The sequence below is a fragment of the Ceratosolen solmsi genome, unplaced genomic scaffold, assembly GCF_000503995.2.
Source record: "Ceratosolen solmsi marchali unplaced genomic scaffold, CerSol_1.0 scaffold41, whole genome shotgun sequence".
Classification (NCBI taxonomy): Eukaryota; Metazoa; Arthropoda; class Insecta; order Hymenoptera; family Agaonidae; genus Ceratosolen; species Ceratosolen solmsi.
Window position 1 is genome coordinate 851,769 of NW_011948424.1, and position 25,834 is coordinate 877,602.

Consider the following 25,834-nt stretch of genomic DNA (forward strand, 5'->3'; position numbering starts at 1 on the left):
ACGCCCCCCCCCCCCGCCCTCCTCAAATTCTCCATCAGACACACGCTCACCCTCCCTACCGCTCGCACTCGTACCCTACGGCCCTCTCACTCTCCCTCTCTCGCTCACTCACTCTCTTTCACTCCTCGTATAAGGACTCAAAACACCACTCTCGCTCTCGCTCTCGCTCTCCCTCCCTCTCTATGCATAATACTCGCAATTGCATATGTTGGTACGAGCGCGCGCCCTTATTTTCCTGGAATTGACGAATTTGCATTCGCTCGATAAAATATTGCAATTAAACTAAAAGATTTAAATGACAATCAATTCCATTGTTTAGCTTATTTATGTAAATTATTACAATATTTCCAATGTCACCATCTACGTCTAAATAGACTTGTTTTATTTTCTAAAGCAGACTTCGTATTGTTACGCTGCTTTACCGACTGAATTATAGACTCCTATTGTTATAAATTACATTATTTAAATAAATAATTAAATCAATGTCAACTTCCAAACCCCCATTTTTTATTTTTATTTTTATTTTTTTTTTTTTTTTTTTTTTTTTTTTTTTTTTATATTACAAAAAATTTAAACGAATGCTTTAGTCATTTTTCTTTTTACATCAATTATCAATATTTATCTACTTTACGCACATAGCCGTACCGACACCACTGCTAGAATATTTGCTTTTGTAATTAAAAAAAAAATTTTTTATACGACTTTTATAAATACTCCTAAATTGTATTGTGCAACGCTTAAATATACTTCAATCTTCTATTGTTAGCATAATCTACGAAATGCGAAATTTATTTGTGAGCGCTGATAAATTGATTACGCTCGTATATAAATTCCAAAAAAACTGTAAAACATAATAATTTAAAAAGAATATAATGTAAAAATTCATATCAGAGATTATTAAAGTTTAGGTTTAACAAAAAAAAAAAAAAAAATTGAATTCACAAAATCGCTTATCAAACTACAATAATTGTATACGAGATCATATCTTATAAATTTGATAGTCTTTTCACTAAAACTTATCGTACTTCTTTACAATAACAATCATGAGATTATAATCGCATATTAAAAAATTATTATAATACTAAAAATTTTCATAGCATACCGATCACCACCTTTTTTCACATTTAAATAAAAAAAGTTATATTTTTCTACAAACAATCATAATACTCTTACCTATGATATTATCATTTTATAATGATATGATTTAGCGTTGGTAAGTACTTTCGCAAGAATAACTAATAAAAAAAATTAGTAATTATCATTTATTATTTGATTATTCCTAATATTATAATATTGTTAACGAATATTAAGTCCAAAAATACAACTAATAAGCGACAAGCGAGTAGATCTTCATAATTTACTACTTCACATAAAAATTTTTTAATAAATAAAATCGAAAACTAATGGTTTATCTTTTTTTTTTTCTTTTTTTTTCATATAATCTGATCATTGAATGAAATTATTACTAAAGTGTAACGAAATTTTAAAAAATGTATATTTTAGTTAGTTATTGTAAATCAATGTCCCTTATCTAATACCGCTATATAAAATCCTACACATCTCTTCCTACTTTTATCAAAATTTTTATAATTTATACCAACATTTATTTATTATTACTGCTAAATCTAAAGCAGTTATTATAAATATCGCATGCTTTATGTTTATTTTACATATTCATAAATACATATACTGAGTACGTAGAATGCTTTTACATTATCTACGCAATAATTAAGTTAAATTAAAAATTATAATGCCACTTAAAACGAGACAAGACGTTATGCTCGCTTACGTTGCTTCATTATTATTTATTCATTAAAAATTAAAATTTAACGTCTTTTATGCCTTGCTAAATCCTAGAATATTCATTTGTCGACATATCTATAATTACAAGACATTCTCTCAAATATCTCTAATCAATTAAAATCTCTAATTTAAAAAAAAAAATATAAATTTACGCCTCAGTGACGTTCTAATTAAATTACTAATTAAATCAATCAATTCAATCTCTTCGATCTCATAATTTTCCAAATATTATAAATATACTTCAATAATACAAATTTTAATTTTTAAAAAAAAAAAAAAAAAAATAATAAAAAAAATAACGATAATTCTCTAGATACCTCCTAGTAAAAATGTAGAAGTAATAAAAGTAATAAATAAATACGTTTCAAAAATAATAAAATTATGGTTATGATCGATCTTCTGATATAGCACTTTCATAATTTGATAATTTAATAATTTTTACAATATCGATCGAATTCATTTATTCAAATTAACCAACACTGTGTATTAATACACAATCTATGTTAAGCTTAAATAGAAAATCTAAATAAACATATTTATGATCGATTGTTAAAAAAAAAAAAAAAAAAAAAAAAAAAAAAAGGGGTTGAGAGAGAGAAACAGATATATTGTTCAATAAAAAATCTAGAAAATTTTTTATTAAAAGTAATGGAAGATAGATATTTTAATCTTTTATACAAGTATAAAGTATGTCATAAAAAATACATGAAATGTTCTCAAACTAAAACTGATATATATTTTTGACGCGTAAACCCTTTAAAGACATTTTAATATTTTTAATACAAATCAAAAGTTTTTTTTTACAAAACTAATTATACAGTGTTTCAGCTGGATTTAAATATTAAAATTTATTTTATTGAATAATTATAAAGATATAATTATAATTTTCGTTTTAAATTTGATGTTATGTCGTGGTTGTGTAATTTTCATTATGGTATACAATTTAGCTTTTTGAAATTGTTCAAGAAATATTGGAAAATATGTTATAATCATTTCAGGCAGATATAGTATTAAATTTCTAAAATAATTATGAAATCATCTGGAAAATAATGTCATTAGCAACATTTGTTTTACCTAAAAAATATTAAAAAATTTATGTAAATATATATTGATAATTAAGAAACAAAATTACAAAATATTTACTGTGATCGAAACTGTGATAAATGTGATTTCTTAATAAACATTATTATTCAAAATTTATTGAATATATAGATTAAAAAATTTTATTAAAATATGCAGATAAATGAAATTTCATTTAACATACGATTAATTTAAGAACAGAACATTAAAATATTTCTATTAATGCAGATACGCAAAAATTGCTTTCATCGTCACGTTAAATGATTTCATTGTTTTTCTTAAATTTTAAATTGGCTGCAACATTTCTAATTCACATTATTAACTAAATTAAAAGGCAATTTAGCCATTAGACAAATTTTCATTAAAATGTTCGATCAATTAATAGTATTGCTTTTCAAATAACGTCACTTAAATATTTTTATGTTCAAATCTGTGAATTGCTAAAATTGCTAATGGTTGAGACAGAGCATTAAAATTTTATTACCCATTATTTTCTGTACCCCTCTATGCGGGATGCTCTGACAAAACTCTTCCTGTTCCTGTTCGAAGTAAACATTAAACTTTCTACGGTCTTGCAAATTATCCAATGTTTCCTGTTAAGACGTGTACTACTGTCTACAAATTATACACAAAAGCCTGTACAAATATACAATGAGAAGTCGCAAAGTACATGAAATATAAAACTGCTGTCGATGCATAATCAACATCGAGAAATGGAATTATAAATGTTTTTGAAAATCAGTAATTTATAAATATTTGTCATTCTAAAATGAGAATGTAACGAAAGTTTCTAGCCTTTCTACAAAAGAATTCGGATGTAACATAATACTGATTCTTAAATGTACTCATAAAGCCTAATATACTTGATAATATCCTGTAAACCTTGATAAAAATAATAGAAATTATTATTACCTAACGTCATGCCTAAACTCGTTTAAAATGCCTGTTTTTCAAGAATTTTGAAAATATATGTGAAAGGAAATTTCCGAATGTCTGTAGGAACGAGTTTAAACACATAAGTCATTATGTACAAGTCCGTGTTATTTCTCAATATCCATAGCTCATAATGAATGAGGATTTACTTAAATACATCTGCTTCTGAACATTTTATCTAAATATTCTTGAATATAAAATATTTCGTTTAATATTAATATTTTAAAAAGCATTATGTTTTGATGTTCCAACCTTCATATAAGTACTTGTATCTATCTTAATTGATTATATATATATATATATATATATATATATATATTTGGACGTAATTAAATAATTTCATATTCTTGTAGAGAGATTTCATTTGTGACTAATAACTGAAATTTGCTAGAGTGAAAAAATTTTGTCTCAGTTTATTATACAATTTACTTTCATGTAAATATAAATATTAAATTTCAAGCACTGCACATCAGAATAGAAACAAAAAAATCTGAATGTGGTGCAACAGTGTGCTAGGAAGCATATTCCATTATTTTAATTTGAAAGTACTCGATCAATGCATCAATGCGCAAAGAGTATAATAGCAACATATCAACGTACCTAATTACTACAAAAAAAAAAAAAAAAAAACCAATCGAAAAATGGCAGCAAAATTCATAACCGATAAATTACACAAGTGGATTGAAATAATTTTTTTATTATACATATGATTATTCGAATAGTTTTACCAACAGATTTGATTTCTTATACAACTATCGATATAAATATTAAAATAATATTAAAAATAAATGCAAATAATATTATAAAGATTGCTTAAAATGACAAAAATAAAACGAGCTATGATGCATAATATTATCAATATAGAATCAACGCGTGTCATGGAATAATTACTAAATAAAAAGAATATATATGCATTCCAAAAAATATTATTAAATAATATTTAAAGAGTCATTTTTTAATTATTTAATACATGGATAATAGAGTTTCATATAAAGAATTTTTAACATTTAAAAATACAAATTAATCCTAAAAATTATGGGTAGCTAATTTTATAAAATAAAAGTATAAAGATAATTATTTGCATAAGTAGTGATATAATATAATTATAATAAAACTCATAAGTTAATTGTAATTGTTCTTATAACTCGAAGATACGTTATTCAACAATATATAGCATCTATTTGTTTTATAGAAAAAAAAAAAAATCTATCTATTAATTTTATAGAAATCTACAATAGAAATTTTGTTCTATTTTTAAAATTATATATCAAATTATGAACAAATTAATAGGATAATTGTATATATTGCTATAATTTTATCTATTGCTTTGAAAAGAAAAAAAAAAAATTGATATAATAAAACTAATTTTATTTTAAAGAATATGTATAATAAATTGATAGCCGCTGTTTATTGGAATGAAAAACATAATAGTTTCATGATAGTAAATATCAAACTTATTTAATAATTAAAAAATTTTTTTTTATTTTCAACCCAATTAATATATTTATTTTATACATTTTATTAATTACATTCGGTTAAAAAATGTCATTTTCGTAATTTATACATTTTCAATCCATACATTCTACTTAAATCTTCCACTTCGAAAAGTGTTACGTTAAAATCTGAAATATACGCAACGTATTTAAAATTTTTAATTTATTGTAAAAATTAAATTGAAATATTTTTTAAACTTCCAAGTACCTTCAACTATGTATAAGTATGTGAACGTATACACATATTTATATTTTTTCATATATCACATTGGCCAAAATAAGAATGAAGTTTATATAAATTTTTATAGCATGATTTGTACGTTTCTCTTTTAATTTTTATATACAAAAGAAATTTATTTCACACACCTTTTTGACTTATATATATATATATATATTAGATTATTAAATCATTTTATCAATGCATGTGTGCGGTGCGTATTCAAGTGTGTATCTATAGAAATAGTTAAAAATAATATGATATATGTGAGATTGTTTATATAAATTGTTAATGCGAACTTAAAAGAAAAACGTAAAGGATCTATTTTTACACCCCATTTTATTTTATACATAAATGGGTCCCGTTTATAATTTATCTTTAAAAGTTCTTAAAATGCATACTTTAAAAAATGCTTGTATAAATTTGTATCTCAAGTACATACATAATTAAAAACATAATATTCAGATCTCGTACTTCGATATTTTTTAAAGAACATAGTATAAAGCTTTCGCATTTCCTTTACATTCGATAAATTCATTATTTTATATCGCAATTACAGAATTTCATTTTGTTCTCACTTATTTAATTAATAATGATAAATATATTCTTAAAAGATTAAAGAAAAACATATCGTAAGTATATAGAAAAAAAAAAAAATTTTAAACAAGATTACAACATATTAAGTAATATAATTTTCGTCATATATAATACATATCTCGAGTTCAATAAATTACGCAAAATTAATTAACAATGGATAAAACGATACAATAAAAACAAATATGTGCCCTATCAAGTGCAAATATACATATATAAATTCTCTTATGAATTAATCCCGGAATGTTAAGTATTGTAAAAATTTGCTAACAAACTATAAATAGATAAATGTCATGAAAAATTCACTTTTATGATAATCGAGTTGTTAGAGAATTACGAAAATCTAATAGAAAAATTTCTTAGTAAATTGGCAATGGAATGATTAATTTCTTATAATATTGAAAGTCTGTATAAATTTCTAATATTTCCTAGCTCGTTATAAATGTCGTTAAAAATATGAAAAAAGTAAAACAGTTCGTTTTCATAACTACAATTTACTTTGATCATTAAAATCCGCTATTTCTATAAATATTATATCTACACGTATCATTTTCATTGCTTAAAAGCGTTATACGTCATAAATACATATAAAGATATAACACGTGGCATTTATCAACAAACGTGAAAAAAGTTCGATCTTTATCACTCTATTAAATATAAAATGTTTAATTTTGCGGATGTAATTAAACGGAATTTTTTTTTTTTAATAGAGGTTAGAAAATATCAATTATTTATGCATAAAAAGGCTTTACATTTTTTTAAAAAATATAAAACTACTTTATATTATATATGAAACATTAACGACTGATTTAATTTCTTTTCTTCTTCAATACTTAACTTATTGTTAAAAATTAATAAAAATACATCCATCCTGTGACAATTTCCCTTATCCATACCATACCGACTATAAAATATTTAAATATATGCAAACAATTATTTTACTATTTTAACGATATCGTATAGTTCGAGCATTGTAAAAAAAAATAATAATAAATCTTCTTTTATTTATAAAGTAATCTTCCTTATGTCATTTTTGAAAGTAATTTAACAATCATCATTTGTATATAATAAGCAAATTGAAACTCTGCTTCGAAACGAATCAGGACAATTATTTATGTTATTAATTATACTAATTAGTGTTAACAACACACAAGAGATAACTTAACTATTATTATCAAAATTAATTTGATACTTAATTGGGAAAAATTAAAAAATTTCCAGATAATGGCACATAATTCATTAATAATAAAATCTGTACCATATTGTGTATGGTTGTCATTTAAAATTCATTTCTATTAAAGCTCGTAATTCAGTTCTTTATTTGCTATACCTGGTGTAGGCACATAAATTTCAGATGTTATTGAATTATGAGATAACACTCTGAACAATCATGTTGGAAAATGAATTCCGTATGAAATTATTTCTAAGGCCAGACTTTGTTGAAGAATTCCATAAAGGAATCATAGATCATGAAGGTTATACCAACATCCAAACAAACTCTACTTAATCTAGGTATTGTTCCTTTGTAAAACGCCGTAGGACCTTCATTTTTCCATACTTGCACTGCACAATCCCAACTACTTTTATACTTGGCAGCTTCAAGTCCCTAGAAAATACACAAAACATTTAATAAAAATTTTGAAATCATATTAAACGTATAAGCCGGCTGCTTTAATTAAACATAAAAGTAAAATAAAACATTTTTTATGCAATGTTGCCCATCAACGGTAAGATTATCTTAGGATCATTAATTTATTCTTCAAAAAGGTTAAGAAATTTAGAATTTAATAAGTTGAAGATGTAAAAGAAACATAGCGATTGGTTAATTTGTTTTTTCTGTTTTTTTCTTCTTCTTCTTCTTTTTTTTTTTTTTTTTTTTTTTGAATCAATTTTCTTCTTTTCGAAATTTACATTACTTTTTAAGAATAATATATTTTTTATGAAAATTGTATATTATAAGTATTAAGCTTGCATGGTTTAAAATTCTTTCTTACTATAATAAAAGTCTTCGATTTTAATAGCCAGAAATTAAGATTTATATGAATTTTAATATACAAGGATTTACAAACCTGCATTCTTGTTTTTATAACATCAATAGGTGTGTTTCCATAGACCGACGCGGCTCCCGCTACTGCACCAAAGGCACCGACAACTAATTTAGGAACGTGTTTATTATTGTCTCCCCCTTTGTACCATTCTTTTAAAGATTCCATTACAAAAAATCGAATGGCTTGATTGGAACCTTGTTTTATTATTGTTGGTGTCAAGCCTTGATATATTCCTCTAAGGCCTAAAATTTAAAAAGGCCAAAAGATATTTACAAATTTAGAATTTTTATGTAATATGTAAATAAGGTGTTTCAAAAACATAATCGAATAATGAATGTAGATATGTATTTTGAATTCTTTTTATAGTACAAAAATAATAATAGAATATAAATTATTTTTAAAATGAAAATAAATTATTATATTACAGAAGATTAAAAGTATCATCTAGCCAGGATTCTTATTATTTATTTAAAAACTTATTATGTATAGAAATTACACTCTGAATTATCTAGAGCTATCATGTTATTAATGAAAGGAAAATTAATTTCTGTACATTATAATCATACTCTACCATTTTCTTTGACAATGTGACTAACACCATGAAAGAATCCTCTGAACTTGGGATTACTGGATCGTTGATCGTTAATAAATTTTACTTTGATAGTTTCCATAGGAGTAACAGCAAAAATAGCTTCGCAAACACCAGCACTAAGTCCAGAAAGTAAGCGAGTCTGGGCATTTAATTTCCCATCTGCATCCGCAAGCTGTTTCTTCACACTCTCAAATGAGCCAAATCTAACAGCAGATTTTGGTATCGAACCATAAATTAGAACTGACAATCCTCTGTATAGTCCAGAAAAGCCATGGTTATTTACAGTTTTTTTGACACAATCAAAAATGCCTTTATATTGTTTACTAGCACCAGATTTCCCATCGAGTTGGAGCTGAGTCTTAACATATTCGGTAGGATATGTAATACAAATTTCAATACCTCCTGTGATACCACCTTAAAAAAAAAAAGAAGAAAAAAGAATATATATTATTTATCAAAAACTGAGTAATACTTTGTGGGATTCATTACTGATAGTGAGGCATTTCCTAATCAATTCCCAATAATAATAACCAAAATATTGAAATCGAATTATGGGTTTTTTATTTTGTTTTAAATCCTCTAAATAATAATTAAAGTATAAATTAAACAATACAATTTAGTTACAAACAAGAAGAAAAACAAAATATATATATATATATATATATATATATAAACAATTTCATAAAATGTATTCTATATAAAATCTTTCGAAGCAACAGTACTATTTTTATACGAATAATAATACATTAAAATCTAACTTTTATATAAATTAAATAGAATAAAAGTTGTTTTCATTATATAAAGAATAAGAATTACGGTTATATTTTATTTTTATATTAAACAAAAGAAATGTTACATATAAACAATATTAAATTACTTGAATATGAAAAGAGCAAATCAATTTGCATTCTAAATATACATACTATTTAGATTTGTTCATCAGAATATTCATTTTAATTGTTTTGTTGCTGTAAATAATAATTGTATTGAAAAAAAAAAAAAAAAAAAAAAAAAAAAAAAAAGCAATAAAAATAAGAAACATATAAATTAACAAAAATTTATTAAATTAGCACGATTAAAATTATAAGATAGTTATTTTAATTGCAATACCTGCAATATTAAAATACCGCTAGAACGTTCGCGTACATATATATATATATATATATAGAATATATTTTCTCAAGTCAGCTCTATTCAATGTTAAACATGATACTTAATATTTTTAAATTCTTTTCAAATACAGTGAAGTTGGTATATTGTTAATATAATTTAACGTAAATTGAACGCAAATAAAAGTTTTTTGAAGTTACGTAAGTACATTGTAAATACATAACTGTTGCATTCTCGTGTCAAAAGTTTAAAAGAAATATTTTTTAAAAATCAGGAAAGTAAAATAAAATCGTACAGAGAAAATGATTAACAAATAGTTATCCCGAAGGATTTCTTATAATATAAAAAAAAAATATATATATATTATATTCATTTTTTATCTCATTTATACCCACATTTATGAAATATAAATTCTGTAAAGAAGTTTTTTTTTGTTTCATTATTAATATATTGTATATTTTTTGAAAGATTTCATTGATAATGTTTCTTTAAAATAAATAAAAATTGTAATAAACGTAATTAAAGTAGTTGGTTAAAATTTGTTAAATTAAAAATTTATCCAAATATTTTTAACCTAAAATTCATTTGAAAAAATAAGATAGGTATTAACATTTACGTTGTATAATTTAAATGAAATAAGTAATTAAAAAATTTATGTATTAAAGCGTTATAAATTAAAGTTTAATTATATAAATATTATATGAGAAATAATAAATATTAAGCAGTTATTTAAGTTAATCAAGTGTAAATGTAAGCTAAATTTCTGAAGTTTCTATCATAAAGTCTTCATGGAAAATGTAATATAGAAGAAAATGTAATTTCTCAAAATTATAAATTTAATATTATAAAGCTAACAGTAGCTGCTTTCAATCACCTACTAATACATCATTCAACTCGTAAAGAAACTAATACGTAACGAGAGAGAGAGAGAGAGAGAGAGAGAGAGAGAAAGCCAACGTTAAAATCACCTATAATTTATATTATTAAATAAATTTCAATAAATTGCACATATAAATTTATTAAACCTACAACTACCAAGACGACCTTACCTTTCACGTAACTTTTGAAAGTAACAGAAGAAAAACAGAAGCATTGATAACTGTTCAGGCATAGAACACGAGACATTATACATTTACATTATGACCGACATTATTCATTAAGTATTTTATTAATTGAAATACTTCAATGCACTGATAAAGATCCTACGACAAGTGATATATTAATAATTTTAATAATTTATTTTTATCTTATAAAGATATGTTTTTTTTTTTTTTTTTTTAATTATACACGTAGCTTCGGATAATGTTTAAAATATTTATTTACAGTACAGTACTTTATAGGTACAGTGGAAGAATTTGTAAGGTAACATTTTTGTATAGTTTATACAGTTCATTTATGAGATAACATACTCAACTTATATAACAAATAAATATTGATAAATGGATTAAATTTTTTTTAATAATATAATAATAATAATTTAACAAACAAGTAATCATTATCTCATCTCTCAATACTTGACAAACATTGACATAACTTATTGTGTAAGTGATATACACTGTATTATCAAAGACAACTACATTGGAATATATTCATGTACGTATAAAAATATATGTAAAGTGAATTTGCAATGATAGCGAATAGATGAAAAATTAGAATTAAATAAAAATCATTCGGAACGGCAAATAAATAGATATATAAAATAATTTATTTCTCTTACGTTAAATTATAAATGTTCTTAATAAAAGAATAGTGACTATATTTTTTGTAAGTATATGCATGCAAGAAAAATATAAAATTTAAAACAAAATATCATGCGTACCGAACTCTAAATTTAACAATAATAATTGCAACTTTTTTGTTTTTTTTTTTGTTTTTTTTTTGTTTTGTTTTTGTTTTAAAGTATAAATTCTTATAAATCTTAATTTATTATAAAAATATATAGTTACAATGATTTAAATACGTTGTATTCACATTTTGATAAAGATTTATGTAGTTTTTAAAAGTTAAAAGCCATTTTTCATCTCCTTGCAATAATATATTCAAAGTTGATACAAAAGAATTTGTGATCAACGACAGGGGCAGCTATTTGCATTTGTATAAGTTAATTAAATACATATGCTGTACCCAACTATATATAGTATAACTCAGAAATAACCGCTGTAATACAATTATCTTCTATTTCTTTTGTAAACTGTTGATTTTTTAAGCTTGTTAACATTAACTTTTTTATTTTTTTATTGATATTCCAGATTATTTTTATTTCTCTGAATGGGTAATACAATTTGGCTGCTTACAAGCAAAATCTAAAGAAATAAAATGCAATGATACTTCTTAATATCGGATTACGTCTATTATTGAATTACAGATTTCGTCTCTGATATTAAAACGCGGTGGAGCACATTCCCTCGTCAAATTTACTAATAATTAATTAAGCTAATGCTAGGCATCAAATTGTAAAGTATGCTTAATTTAATTAAGAAATTAATATGTTCGAGACAAGCGATCAACTAGCTCAACGTTGCCTTAATTCAAATTATATTGAAAAACTCAATGTTTATAGACTTTAAATACTCGTGCATGAATTAATTAATTATTTTTCGCTATATATTGTTTATTATAAAACAGAAATATCGATTAAAACGTACGTAGTAAATAATGGCAATTATTTTCAAAGTTTATTATTTACCGAGTGCTTACAATAAATATAGGATTTATTATTTCAATAAAAAATATTTACAAAAAATTTTTTTTTTTTATATTTTTAATTTCCCTTTGTGCTTATACTACGATATAACTAAATAAAAAAGAATACAATTCGCCTTATTACACTTATATATTTATAGTATTCGTTAAAAAATAGCAATTGTTAATTATTATGATTATAATTATCATCATAATAAGAATAAATAATAAGATAAAATATATAGAGCAATTACCTTCCAAGATAAAAATTTAATTACAAATTTTAAATAAAATTAATAAGAAATATTTGTTCTTTCAAGTTAACTAGAGGATATAAATCTGTAATTCCAATAAGAATATTTACATTGTATATATATGCTTTATAAACGTGTAGAAAAATCACGAAAACTAATAATAAAAAATGAAAAAAAATATAAAAATTATAAAAAAATCTGTTGATAAAAAATCGAATTAAAAAAAAAAAAAAAAAAAAAAATTAATTAATCGACTATTGAATTACAAATGTATAGCTATAATAATAACATTTTAATTGTCCGTCAGAGATGCCCTATAACTTTGAACAAATAACATGTAAATAATAATGACAATAATGACAATAATATAATATTTATATAAAATACAATGTAATAAATTATGCAAAAGCAAATTGTACAAGTGAAAATTAAAAATTTCTTTTGAAACGAAAACTTTTTCCCCAAAAGATTTTGTAGTCAGTTTTTACTTAGAAAAATTGACGTTGATTTTCGCCAATTTTTAATCGAAAAATTGTCTTTCTTGATAATATCCTCAACGTATAATCTAATCTAAAATTACGACCATGCAAATTTTTATTAAGACGAAAGTAATTTTATGGCTCCAAATAAAGTTAAATTCACTGAAATAAAAATCGATGTATTTCATGCTGTAACTCTGATGTTAAATTTTTTTTTTTTTATCAAATTCAATGCTATTTTTAAATTGATTAGAAATTATTATGTACAATTGGACTTTAATTAAAAATTACGTATACTACGAAATTTTCCATCGCTATATTTTTTACATTTTATTTAATAAGTGTTGAACATTGGTCGAAAGTTTGCTATTGTGCCACGACATTGTTCAAAATATAATTTTGAACTATATATATATATATATATAAATGTGAAATTGCTTAAACAGATTGTTTGAAACTATAATGATTGTGCTTCGATCGATATGTAAAATGCCCACGTATTATTATTATTATATTACTCGGTAAGAACGAAAGCGTAGATACAACTATTCAAGCAAGTTTGTCCCTGAAATATTTAAAAAAATTATCACACATATGCACATACGCAACACACTCTATCTCTCTCTCTCTCTCTCTCTCTGTCTATCTGTTTGTCAATCTCATACTCATATCGTATAGAATAAAGATAATCGAATTGAGAATTGATATTTTTTGCACTCTTCTGATATATTCGCGTATATATTGTGAGAAGCAATGAAAGCCGATTCGATTAATACAATACTGTAAACGATAACGCAATTGATTGGCATTTCAGGCGTACTTGATGAGAAATTCGAAAAAAGAAAATTCGATCCAGACGCGACGTGCTTAAAACAAGACTCGGCTTTTAATTTAAAGCCGCGCACATTTTTACTGTTCACGTCACGATGAATGATTAAAGGCGAAAGACGAAGAAGAGAATGAGGATGAGGTGAAGGATGAGGTGGCGGAGAAGGAGGAGAAGGGGGCGATGGAGTGGGGTAAGAGGAGAAATATAAAACAGTGGCTGGTACACGTTGCTAGAATGCAATGGAAGGGCTCGGGAAGAAGCTGCCATTTCTAAATACCATAGTTATAATCCGAGGCAGGGGCTTAGCAGACGACGTGCCCGCGATGAAAATGCCGCCTCGGTGTCGTTTTGCTAACTTAGGAGACGCGAGCTTCGACGCGGGCGTCGCGCGACAACTCACCGGCAACGATGCCCTTGAGGCCGACGTTGCTCGCAGTCCCGGAAGCCAGACCCTTCTCTCGCATCCAGGGTCGCCCGGGAAAAGCCTGCCGGCCGTCCTCCTCCCTCGCGGATGTCAGTGCCTGCCCCATCATAACCAGCCTGGCCACGTCCATCGTTGATCTCTCTGTCTCTCTCTCTCTCTCTCTCTCTCTCTCTCTCTCTCTCTCTATCTATCTATCTATCTATCTATCTCTTTCCTGGCTGTCCTCGGCAGCCTCGGTCACCGCGACCTTGTGACCGCGTGCGCTCTATATACTCGCGCAAGTCCGCACACGCGCTCTCTCCGTGCCGCTAAATCCACGCGCTTCGTCGGCCTGTCCGTATCATTGGTAGCTGCGCGTGGATCGCGCGATCGAGCTCGCGGTCCAAGGGGCCTCCGGGCGGGACGCGATGTGGTGTTGCGTGGTGTGGCGTGGCGTGGCGTAACGTGGCGTGGCGTGGCGTGGCGTAGCGTGGCGTGGCGTGGCGTGGCGTGGCGTGGCGTGGCGTGGCGTAGCTTGGCTTAGGGCGAGGTGGGACGAGGTGCGGTGAGGTGACGAGGCGTGGGGTGGCGTGGGGTGGCGTGGGGTGGCGTGGCGTGTCGAGACGAAGTGAGACTCTTGGAGCGTGGAAGGCGCCGCGTGATCCCGGTGACGCGTTTTAGCCAGCCACCAACAGCTGGCCTTTTCGTACTAACTACGTGGAGTCATGCTGCCCGACGGATGACGGCTATCTATCTACCTATCTAAGGGGCTATAAGTGCCCCTTCCTCGACTGCGTTCGGCTATCGCTCCCCTCCAGCCTCGACGCCGGCGCTCCGATGGACTCGGCCGCGGACGTCTCCCGTTCGCATTGGTATTGTGCGTTTGTCCCGCTGGATCGGTTGAGGCTTTGGGGTGGCGGCACCTCCGTGAGTTTCGCGTCCTCTCGGACGGACCTCTGTCCCATTGTCTGCTACTGTTTTAGCGTATGAATCGCGAGTCTCCGGCACAGCTTCGGCGCTTCGAACGATTTGTTATCTAATCTCATTTTCAAGGACCTTTTCATGCGAAAATAAATACCCCAAGAGATTATTTACTTACGTCGCTGGATTATTTCGTCGATCAAACTCGTTTATTTATTAACATTCGTTTGCTCCTACTAATAGTATACCGGTGCATAGTTTAACGGGATCTTGGAATTATTATATATATATATATATATATATATATATATATATATATATATATATATATATATATAGAGAGAGAGAGAGAGAGAGAGAGAGAGACGCGAGTTTTCTCGGAACTTCAGATATCGTGATTGGGATGCCTGTTTCATCAACCCGTTGGACTCGATAGTTAACAAATTCCCGTTTAATTGCGCAAGCGATCGCGATATAATTCCCCTATAATTCATAAGAATCGATAAAAATGAGAGGATTTTAACAATGATAATGCGATGTAAAATTATAATTGGCAAAATTGTACTATGCATAGTCTGTTGGTCTAATAATCTAGACTTGTAGTTTTTGACACGATAGAACGCGTACAATGTTGTGCAAAATTAAAATTTCATTTACCAAGCACGCAGGTATATATGTTTACTTGCTTGCATATTTGCCTGTTGACCTATGCCTACTTTACCTCTCATTATAAGCAGAGATAATGGCTACAATTACGTGGAAAAGCCATTTCCATGTAAATCATTATACACTTTTACATTTTATGCCCATTTCAAAGAAGAAAAAAGGTATTTCACATTTTGTTTGAGTATGGCGTGGGGAGGAGGGGTGGGGGGTGGGGGGGGGGGGGAAAAAAGGTTTTTAGATTTCATGACAAACGTTATTCAAAATGTCAAATTAATCTTTATTTTAATCCATTTTATAAGTAAATTGGAATAGAAAATATAGTATTTACCTGTAATATTTAAAAAATCTTAATTGAAATTGAGCTTGAACTTGGAAGAAATACACTCGCTATTAATTTCGTTTAAACATACACTACACTTAAAGTTGATATTAGTAATTGATTAATTTGATATTTTTTACTTGTATAATAGAAAAATGGATTATCGGAAAAATATCTTTTCTTTGAAGGGTTAGTCGATATAAATATATAGCTATTATTACAATAGGGTTTATTTAATAAGGGAAAGTTATTTATATGCTATTCAATATCAACTTATTTACTCCTTATTTATAATAGGAAAATAGGTTTTATTTGCTGTAAGTAGTAGATCAAATTTTATATTTCAAACTTTCGTGCAAATAAAGCGTTAAATTATTGCTCAATTAATTTTATTCTGAAATATAATGTACAGGTATCGTTGTCTTTATACAAGTTTTTCATAGAAAATATTAGAAAATATTGGCAAATATGTAAATACTTTTTATTTTCATTAAAATAATTAATAAATAATTATATTTAATAATATATATTTTAATATACATTTTTAATATTCTCTCATGCTGATATTTTTGCGTATACAAAACATTTACATTTTATAGTTGGTCTACCATTAAATGCTAAAGACTTGCAATAAAGAATCGATAGTTGTTTTTATTTTCATTATAATTAATGTAATTTTCTATGTGTCACGATAAAAAAAACTTTGTTCTCAGGCTTTTAGAATGTGAATAAAAGAAAAATTTTATTAAATAACTTAAAATGCAGCTTTTATTATCATTTTTTTATTTGTTTACATTAAATTTGTCCATTTTATTCAATATCTTACTCAAATTATTCATATAAAAATTTCTTTCTTTATCATACATGCTAAGCATTTTTTTTCATTCATTTTCTTCAAAAAATCTAATTACATATAACGTACAGGATGAAACAACTTTGTATTTAAAAAAACTTCAAATACTAAAGGAAAAAAATTATTTTCAACTTATTTAATGGCTATGAAATTTTTCCTACACACGATCCACTTATTAAGTATAAAATTAACAAAATAGAATTTTCTTTTGCAATTATATGATTTATCTATAAATGTATAAAAATTATTTGTCTTTGATTGAGGAATAATATGCTTACTCTTCAATGTAATAAACTTGCGTAATACATAATAATAATAATAATAATAATAATAATAATAATAATAATAATAATAAAAAAATTAAAAAAAAAAACAAATGAGTAAAAAGATTGCCTCTTTTTCTTTTTATTAAACATATTACTATAATACTAAATTGTCATTGTTTAAAACTTATCAAAGTAGTCATATTAAATTATATTCATATTCTACACGCCGTTTTTCAGAAAGTACAATGTGTAGTTCGTTAAATTAAATGATCTATCATTTATTAATGAACGCTGGTAATGCAAGCTTCATTAATCTATAATTACAGGGATTTTACCAGCCTGGTGTAGTGTTCGCCAACCGTCGCATTCGTCTAAAATAAATTGAAATGTAGTTTTAAGTAAATTTTCATAAATGTATAGTAAAAGTATAAAAGTATAAGTTGCAATTTGTTTGCTTCAATAAATAATTTATCCGTTAAGATTGCTCAAAATATGTATCAAATTACTAAATTCTTTTCATTATTTTAATTATGAAGTTCAATTAGCTTCTAGAGAGTACTTTCTAGTATGTTCTAGTATTGTTATCATATTTATCAATTGCAAAATTCTGATTACTCATTAAATTTATCTATTTATAGCTTATTATCGTATTTATAAATCCACGCACAATGCTTTTATGCAAATTTAGTGCATTAGATTAATAATTTTGTAGCAATACCGTTATATTAACATCACATATGATTTTAAAGAAAACCTATCTTACCTAGTATTTCTATCTTGATCTCGAATTTTCTTCTCCATCTCTGCATCAGTTAAAGTCTCTAAGAAAGGAGCCCACATATCGGCTTCCGAAGGTGGTCTGAAAGGTACTTCAACTGTTGGTAGTGGTGCTTCCGAAAATGCATAAGTTCGCTGGTGCCAAGACAATTGCCCTCGTACACTATAATTGTAAAGGTATTTCATGTTAAATATCCGTTATTTTTAAATAACCAATCGATAATATGAAAGGCTCATAAGATAATAATATTAATAATCTATGAATGATAGTTTAGTAGCTCCGTATGTATAAAAAATAGCTCAGATTTAACGATACTAAAATAAAAAATATAGAATGTTAATATCCTATAATTGCCATGTATCGATAAAATTACCGTCTCAGTAAATAGAAAAGTTCAGAATTTTATTATTTCTTATTCACTCTCTCTCGCGCGCATGTGCGTGAGTATGCGCGTGTGTATGTATACACACATTTAGAGGGAATAATATTACAACCTCATAAAATTAATGTCATAGATTTAACAAATGTTTAATTGCTGCTCCAAATGGAGCATAAAATAGAAAAACTATTTATACTCATGCAAGTAATTCAAAATTACTGTTAAAGAATATACCTATAAGCAATAGCGGTGACAAACTCTCCACCAAGGCCAAGTTCCGCACAAAGTTTCATTGCAAATTTTTCTGGATTATTTTCTTTTTCTGACATGTCCCACTCTACTTGATCCACTAATGACGTATTACCTACATGAATATTTAATTTTATAATAACACGTTGATCACATTGGTCTTCTAAAATTGCTTCTTGTGGAAAAGCTTCGATTTGTTGTCGTATTGCTTGTGCTATAGAAGGAACAAATGTCAATGGATTGAGATCTAAATCGTCGCACAATACTTCAGCAAACTGTTCCGGTGTTATAAGACTTTCTGAAATTACATTTATAATAATATAAATTACATATTATCCCAATAAATTATATATAATAATAAATTAGTAGTAATTAAATTTAACCATTTCTATTCCATGTAAAAGTGTCTCTTAGTTTTTGTCCTTCAATTTCCATATCTAAACGAATTGGAACAAGTATTTCTTGCCGCGATGCATTTTCTAAATTTGCTGATGGATCTGTATCATCGTAACTAAAGCCAAAATAATATAATCATATTTTATTATCTAAGAATGTTAAGTTTAGAACAAGAAATAGCAATAATAGTAAATATAGCAACTTAAAGCCAAGTAAAATATGTTGAAAAATTGAATATTGAAAAAAATTACTGTACCATAATGGAAAAGTCCGAACTTTTTTATTATGTACCCTATTCCTATTAATGGGAGTTGCTTGTGGAACTGCATCTAAATGAGAGCTATTTGGTAAACTTGGTACCCATGACATAGATTTTTTAGTTTTTCCTTCTCTTGGAGCTGGAGGCTCCGTCGAATGCACGGATACAGCTTTATATTTGTCATCGTTTCCTTCAATAATATCTTCGACTTCGCTCGCTCTGAGAAGCGAAACGCTAGAAGCCAGAACATGTTGGCTTAGGCCAAGTTCGACAAGCTTTTTCCTTTCATCGTTTGTAATAGATCTCCTGAACATGCCAGGATATCGTTTATATAGCGAGCCTCGAAAAAGGCGTAAGTAATTACCCACTTCCGAGCCAATACAATAATATTCTCCATTTTCTTCTACTTGAAAACTAATTGGCTTATCACCATATGTTCGAAGAGCCATATTTCTTTAACCAAATACAGCAATTTTATAACCTGACGAAATAAAATATACAGTGAAATATACAATAAAATACGGCAAAACTTGAAATCTAATTTTTAAAACAATTTTGTCATTAATATAAACAATACGATATAAATGAGATTAAAAAAAAAAAAAGCAACGATACCCTTATTGAATTAAAATATCAACAAACAATTTTAATATGATAAGCAGAATAAAATTGAGAATAATTTAACAAGTTTTCAGTTCATTTTTTTCAATTGCAAACAAATACATTCTTATTATATCTTATATTATTAAATATATTTATTAAATTTATATGAGTTCTTATTCTAAATCAAAGGATAAAGTAATGACTTAGGATGATATGTATAATGCACATACTACAATTACTTGTTTTTAAACTTAATTTGAATGAAAATTACGATAACCATGTACGATTAATGTTCAAATGTTTGTAAAGAAAATAATAAATACTTTAATACATAATGAAAACATTAAAAAAAACTATAAATACTTAAATCAAAACAATTAATTTGATCAAAGTGGGCTCTACACATTCTAATAATATAGATCGTTTCTCTAACATTGTTCTTACAAACTTACCGTAAATTCTTATCAATTGTTATTCACGTATTGGTATTAGAACAAAACTACGATAAATGATAATAATATAAAGAAATAATATAAACCTTTGCACCGATCACAATATTAAATTCTAACCCTACTTTTTTTATGTCAATTAAACTGGAATCCGAATTGAACTTGCATACGAGCTGTATGTGTATATTATTGTCACTACAGCCAACAAATGTACTTTTTAACTGTTTACATTCCAATACATTGAAAATAAAACTACTCTATGGATTTTCGTAGCTCTAAGCTGGAAAAGGCATTAGCAAGTTGACCAACTACGTAACGTTAAAATGTAGCTTTTTAAAACTTAAGCGCCAAAAAATGAAATTTCATTTCATACATTAATTTGAAATAGCGAAGGCAAATTATATATTCCTCGTTATAGCTTACAATATTAACATGTAAGCAAATACTTTATAATCGAATATCTATGTTTATAATTTCATTTTATTATGAATTTAGTAAATTGCTTCTATTTAAAAATGATGAAATTTAATTTTTTAAATATTCAATCATTGATGAGCAGCATTACAGTGTTAAATGATAATCGTGTAATATTAAATTCACGGGATAAGTACTTGTGAAATATAATAAAAATGTTTTTCCTGAATATGTTATCGGTCAATTTTATTTAAATTTCATTATTTATTATTTTAATCTTATAATTTATGATTTCAATAACAATTTTATTTCACACTTTTCAAAACGAGCAAGGTTAATTGCCACACATTGTAATAAGCTAATTTTTTTTAAACAATTTTATAATAGTTTTCCAATAATTATTATATTAAAAATTGTTAAAGCTTTGATTTCATAAAATTCGAAAAGAATTTTAATATATTGGTAAAATAAATTCTCAACCAATTATTTACTTTATAAATGACTTATAAACTAAATTATATATATTTATGAAACACAAATAGAATTTTCCTTAATTCGCTTAAATATTATTTTGAAATACAATTAGTGTAGTAAATTAAAATTCAAACAACTTATATGTATATATATTTCTGTAAATTTGAATGTTAAAAAGTGATTATATCAGATATTTTAAAATATATTCAATTCTTAAATTAAAATCATGAGTGTTTTTATAATATCATTAATATAATAATAATTATTTATAAAATTATTAATAATTATTGACTTAAATTAAACAAACAATTTACTCAAATTTCAAATATAATATTAAAAATTATAGAAAAATTCAACAAAAAATTTCAATCACAGTAGTATGAAGTTTTCAGTAAGATAATTTTTTTATAAGCATATGCGATTGAATAAATTTGGAAATATATTTCCAGCCTAAAAAAATGAATGAAAATTTATTTACACTTATATTTACAAGAAATAATATTATAGTTAATAAGATCTATTTTTTTTTTATTATTTTTTTTTTTTTTTTTGTTATCAATGAATTATCTTTATTAAACGAAAATAAATATTAAACTTTATGTTTTGACCAAAGTTGGATTATTATTAATAGATTGATTCTTATTATTTGATTATAAATAGTTCCATTATAATTAACAAGTGTTATTCTATGCGAATAATCAGTTTTATTGTAGTAATATAATAATATTTGTACATAGTTATATAAAAGTTAACGAAGACGCTGCATATCAATCTATTTAATACTCATGCAAAAATCAGTAATACAGATGCAAAGTTGTACGAAAAAAAATTTCAAACACCCGTTATACGAGGAGAAACTGCGGTCGACCAATTAAAGCGATGAAAGATAAATGATAAACGGAAGGAGCAAAGTCGGATTTACAAAGAAAACAAGAAAAACTATAAATGAATAATAAAAAAAAATTGTACGAAATGTTCTGAGTACAATGAGCAGCGGAAGGTATGTAGTAGTACATATAATAGTATTAATAATTAAATATTATAAGAAATATTCATAATATTATAAAAATATTGGTTTTTTCTTATTAACATTTCAAGAATGGTTTTTTATTTTTAAAAATCAACAGTAATGAATTAAATTTCAAATTCAAATCGATCGGCGTAGCTTTTAATAATTTCAATGTATCAATTATCTGCTATCTTATACTGCTTGGAATCTTTCGGAAATTATTATTTAAAATTCTATTATTTATAATATTAAAATTAACAATTAATCGAAGGCATTGCTAAACAAAAATTATGTTTTAAAAGCTGTGTATGACTGTGCAAAAATTAATTCCTTAAATATAATTAATTTAAATAGTAGAGTAAAAATAATTTTTTTGATGCGTTACATTTAAAATTAATAACAATGTAATTAAATAAACAAAATAAAATAAGCAAATTAAGGAATAGCTTGTGTGTATATGTAAATTATGGCATTAACTATGTATGTATGTATATATATATATATATATATATATATATATATGTATATATCTATCACTCCATTTATTTATCACTATTAGAATAATATATTTTTTCCATTGGCGTGATAAATTATTATAGAGCGAAATCATATATTGAACGACGAACTTTTAAAATGTTTTCTAATATTATCTTTATTTATTTGATTTTGTTCATTTTAATTGATTATGTATTTTTCATTAATATTTTTAATTGAATTATTAATATATTCATCGGTATAAGGGCAATTATTCTCTAACGAATATTTTTACGAATATTCACAAATTGTACATTGAGTTTATTATTTATAGATCTTAGATCTTAATGAAACAATTTGAATATAATTTAAGATTTTTTTCTTATTGTATACAAATATATGTAAGCGAAATTCTTATGCCAGTGTAATGCATTTCATCGTTCAAGGAATACATACAGAACGTATTATGTAATGTAATTGATATATATATATATTAAATTATATAATTGTTTATACGCAATATAGGCAAAAATTGTAAATATTTAAAATATTGGCATAAAAGGAAAATTATGTAATAAACATACGAACGATCTTACGTTTGATTAATTTGTTCATAAATTAAAATCTATTGAAATGTATATTATTATTTAATGGAATATTTCTTACTTATTGTATATGTGAATGTAAAAATATAGGTAAACGGCAAATAGTATAGCATATAAAATAAACGCATACGAATGTTCAATTTTTTTTTTTTTTTTTTTTTTTTTTTTAAAAAACATAAAAAACAATTAAAACAATTGTAAGTATGCATATATTTAATATAAAATTATCGATGAAGCATTACACTTTTCCAAATAAGGCTTTATTTCTAATTTGTAATTATAATTTACTTCGCGGCTTATAATTGTATATATTTCTTCATGAAAGTATAAATAATTGTATAAATAATTGCAAATGTACGAAGTGATGGGCTATACCGGTTTCAATTTTACACGTACGAAGCTCGATCCTGTAATTTTATCAAAATTCGAAACCCGCATCCGTCTCATACTCTTTGGTAATAATAACACTTGATAATCTATAAAAGTTTGTGCCGGACGGAATTGATTGTTAATGTAAAAATAATTTTCTTATAAATCATGCTTGTCACATTTAAGTTAGAGCGGCTATTAACGCGTGATTAATTGTCTAAATCATCAATTCTTACGCCGGAATGAACATGCGACATGATTTTTTAGCTAATAAATCGCTAATTGTCCAAATAATTTTTCATTTAAAATTTTGTCGCTCAGCACTAAGACCCGGAAAATATGAAGTCAATAATATAAGAATAAAACTTAAATATCCGACTATATGAATGTTTTGTTGTATATTATATTATTCCTTATCATAATTGATATATTGTATAAGTATTGTGTGAGTTACGATAAGAAAAAACGATGCATTTTAGAATTAGATAACTTTTCCCCTCCAAATTACATCATTAATAAATGTTCAGATAATAAAAACGAACGAGCATGTATCGCTCCTAACTAATATATACAATTTATCCCGCGTTCAATGTGTAAAACAGTTTTAAGTAATGGAACAAGTATTTGTTGACAATAATTCTTGTCAGCATTGCACATATCCATAATAATCCGTTACATTCAACAAATTTTGCCCAACATAATCACGATTTCTTATGGATGATTTTTTTTAATATATGCCTGAACGCACATTTTACTTGACGGAAGTATTTTTGAAATGTTGTTAATATAGGTATATTATATATAGGTAGGTTTTATAGAATTGGCAAATGTTTCTTAAATATGTAATCTCGTTACCGTGTTTAAAGCATTGAAATAATAATACGCTCGAGGAAAAGATACACGACGTTAACGTAAGGAAAGATTTATTCGCGTCAGTCAACTCGTTTCGCGTGAAGCTATTTTATAATTGTGAGACAAGTCGAGATAAGCAGAAACACGAAGTCGAAAGAATTTTTAAGCCTTTATTAAAAAAATCTCATCTACGCACACACGTAGCGCCTATATGGCAAACACTATCTATCATATTTACAACACTGATAGGTGTAGTGCACTTTATGATAGGTGCATAGAGTGCGTAAAAACTTTCCATGCCGTCGTAGGAGTCGAGCTATTTATAAATTTATATCAATCAACGCGAATAAATATGTCTATTTTATTAGCTGAATGGTTCGCTAAAGCTGTAAAAGCATAAATTACATTCTTACGCTGTCGCGAAGATCGCGCGATATTTAATTATTGTGGCGTTAGGCGCGCGATGACGAAAGCAAACAAGCGACTCCTCCGAACTCCTCCAAACTCCTCCACAAGGATCGATCTTCGGAGACGACGTGCTTTAGTAGCGAGGCTGTGTAATCATTGGACCGACATTGGAGCGACAAATCGCTACGCAATCGTCGTAGCAGCGGATTGTCATCCTAAAAAAGGAAAAAGTCTGGCGCGAGACGACGGTATTCATCGCAAAGGAGAAAGCTGTACAGGGAGAAAAGTGCCAAATCGGCTGTCAGATTCGTGGTTATCGTCGTCGTCGTCGTCGTCGTCGTCGTCGTCGTCGTCCTCCCTCGGACGGCGAGTCCCCGTGGGTAGCTCCTCTATCCGGGTGTACGAACGCGAGCGCGCGCGCGCGCGCCCGCGAGCCCCGCTATCCCGAACGCAGGAATCCCACTTCCTCTTCCTCCCGACCCTCTCGGGTGCCACGGGCTCTCGTCGAGATATAAAGGAATTGGCGGTGGGTGCTCGCGCAGGAGGTGGGCAGACGCTGATACTCGTAGTCCGC

At 27.0% G+C, this 25,834-nt stretch overlaps 2 protein-coding genes across 2 annotated transcripts; both read right to left on the bottom strand.

The window, feature by feature from the left end:
- Window positions 1–7,385: 7,385 nt before the first annotated feature.
- Window positions 7,386–14,668, bottom strand: sea (mitochondrial citrate transporter scheggia). Its single transcript, XM_011499918.1, has 4 exons — window positions 14,515–14,668; window positions 8,740–9,174; window positions 8,190–8,410; window positions 7,386–7,726 (listed from the first exon to the last, which is right to left on the bottom strand). Exons 1-4 carry the CDS (start codon window positions 14,666–14,668, stop codon window positions 7,544–7,546), a joined length of 993 nt encoding a protein of 330 aa, XP_011498220.1. The 3' UTR covers window positions 7,386–7,543.
- A 3,004-nt stretch (window positions 14,669–17,672) lies between these two features.
- Window positions 17,673–20,768, bottom strand: Snr1 (SWI/SNF related, matrix associated, actin dependent regulator of chromatin, subfamily b, member 1). The gene is made up of 6 exons (XM_011499919.1): window positions 20,659–20,768; window positions 19,601–20,084; window positions 19,332–19,459; window positions 18,934–19,246; window positions 18,306–18,482; window positions 17,673–17,913 (listed from the first exon to the last, which is right to left on the bottom strand). Exons 2-6 carry the CDS (start codon window positions 20,050–20,052, stop codon window positions 17,874–17,876), a joined length of 1,110 nt encoding a protein of 369 aa, XP_011498221.1. The 5' UTR covers window positions 20,053–20,084; window positions 20,659–20,768; the 3' UTR covers window positions 17,673–17,873.
- Between the last annotated feature and the right edge of the window lie 5,066 nt (window positions 20,769–25,834).

Bases quoted from the DNA above. Each gene is read 5' to 3' on its own strand.
- sea (XM_011499918.1), bottom strand. From the start codon at position 14,668: ATGGACGTGGCCAGGCTGGTTATGATGGGGCAGGCACTGACATCCGCG. The intron at 9,175-14,514 runs GTGAGTTGTCGC...TTTTTTTTTAAG, and splicing joins CCTCAAGGGCATCGTTGCCG to GTGGTATCACAGGAGGTATT. The intron at 8,411-8,739 runs GTAGAGTATGAT...TTTAAATTTTAG, and splicing joins TCACATTGTCAAAGAAAATG to GCCTTAGAGGAATATATCAA.
- Snr1 (XM_011499919.1), bottom strand. From the start codon at position 20,052: ATGGCTCTTCGAACATATGGTGATAAGCCAATTAGTTTTCAAGTAGAA. The intron at 18,483-18,933 runs GTATATTCTTTA...TTACAATTATAG, and splicing joins GTCACCGCTATTGCTTATAG to TGTACGAGGGCAATTGTCTT. The intron at 17,914-18,305 runs GTAAGATAGGTT...AATTTATTTTAG, and splicing joins GATCAAGATAGAAATACTAG to ACGAATGCGACGGTTGGCGA.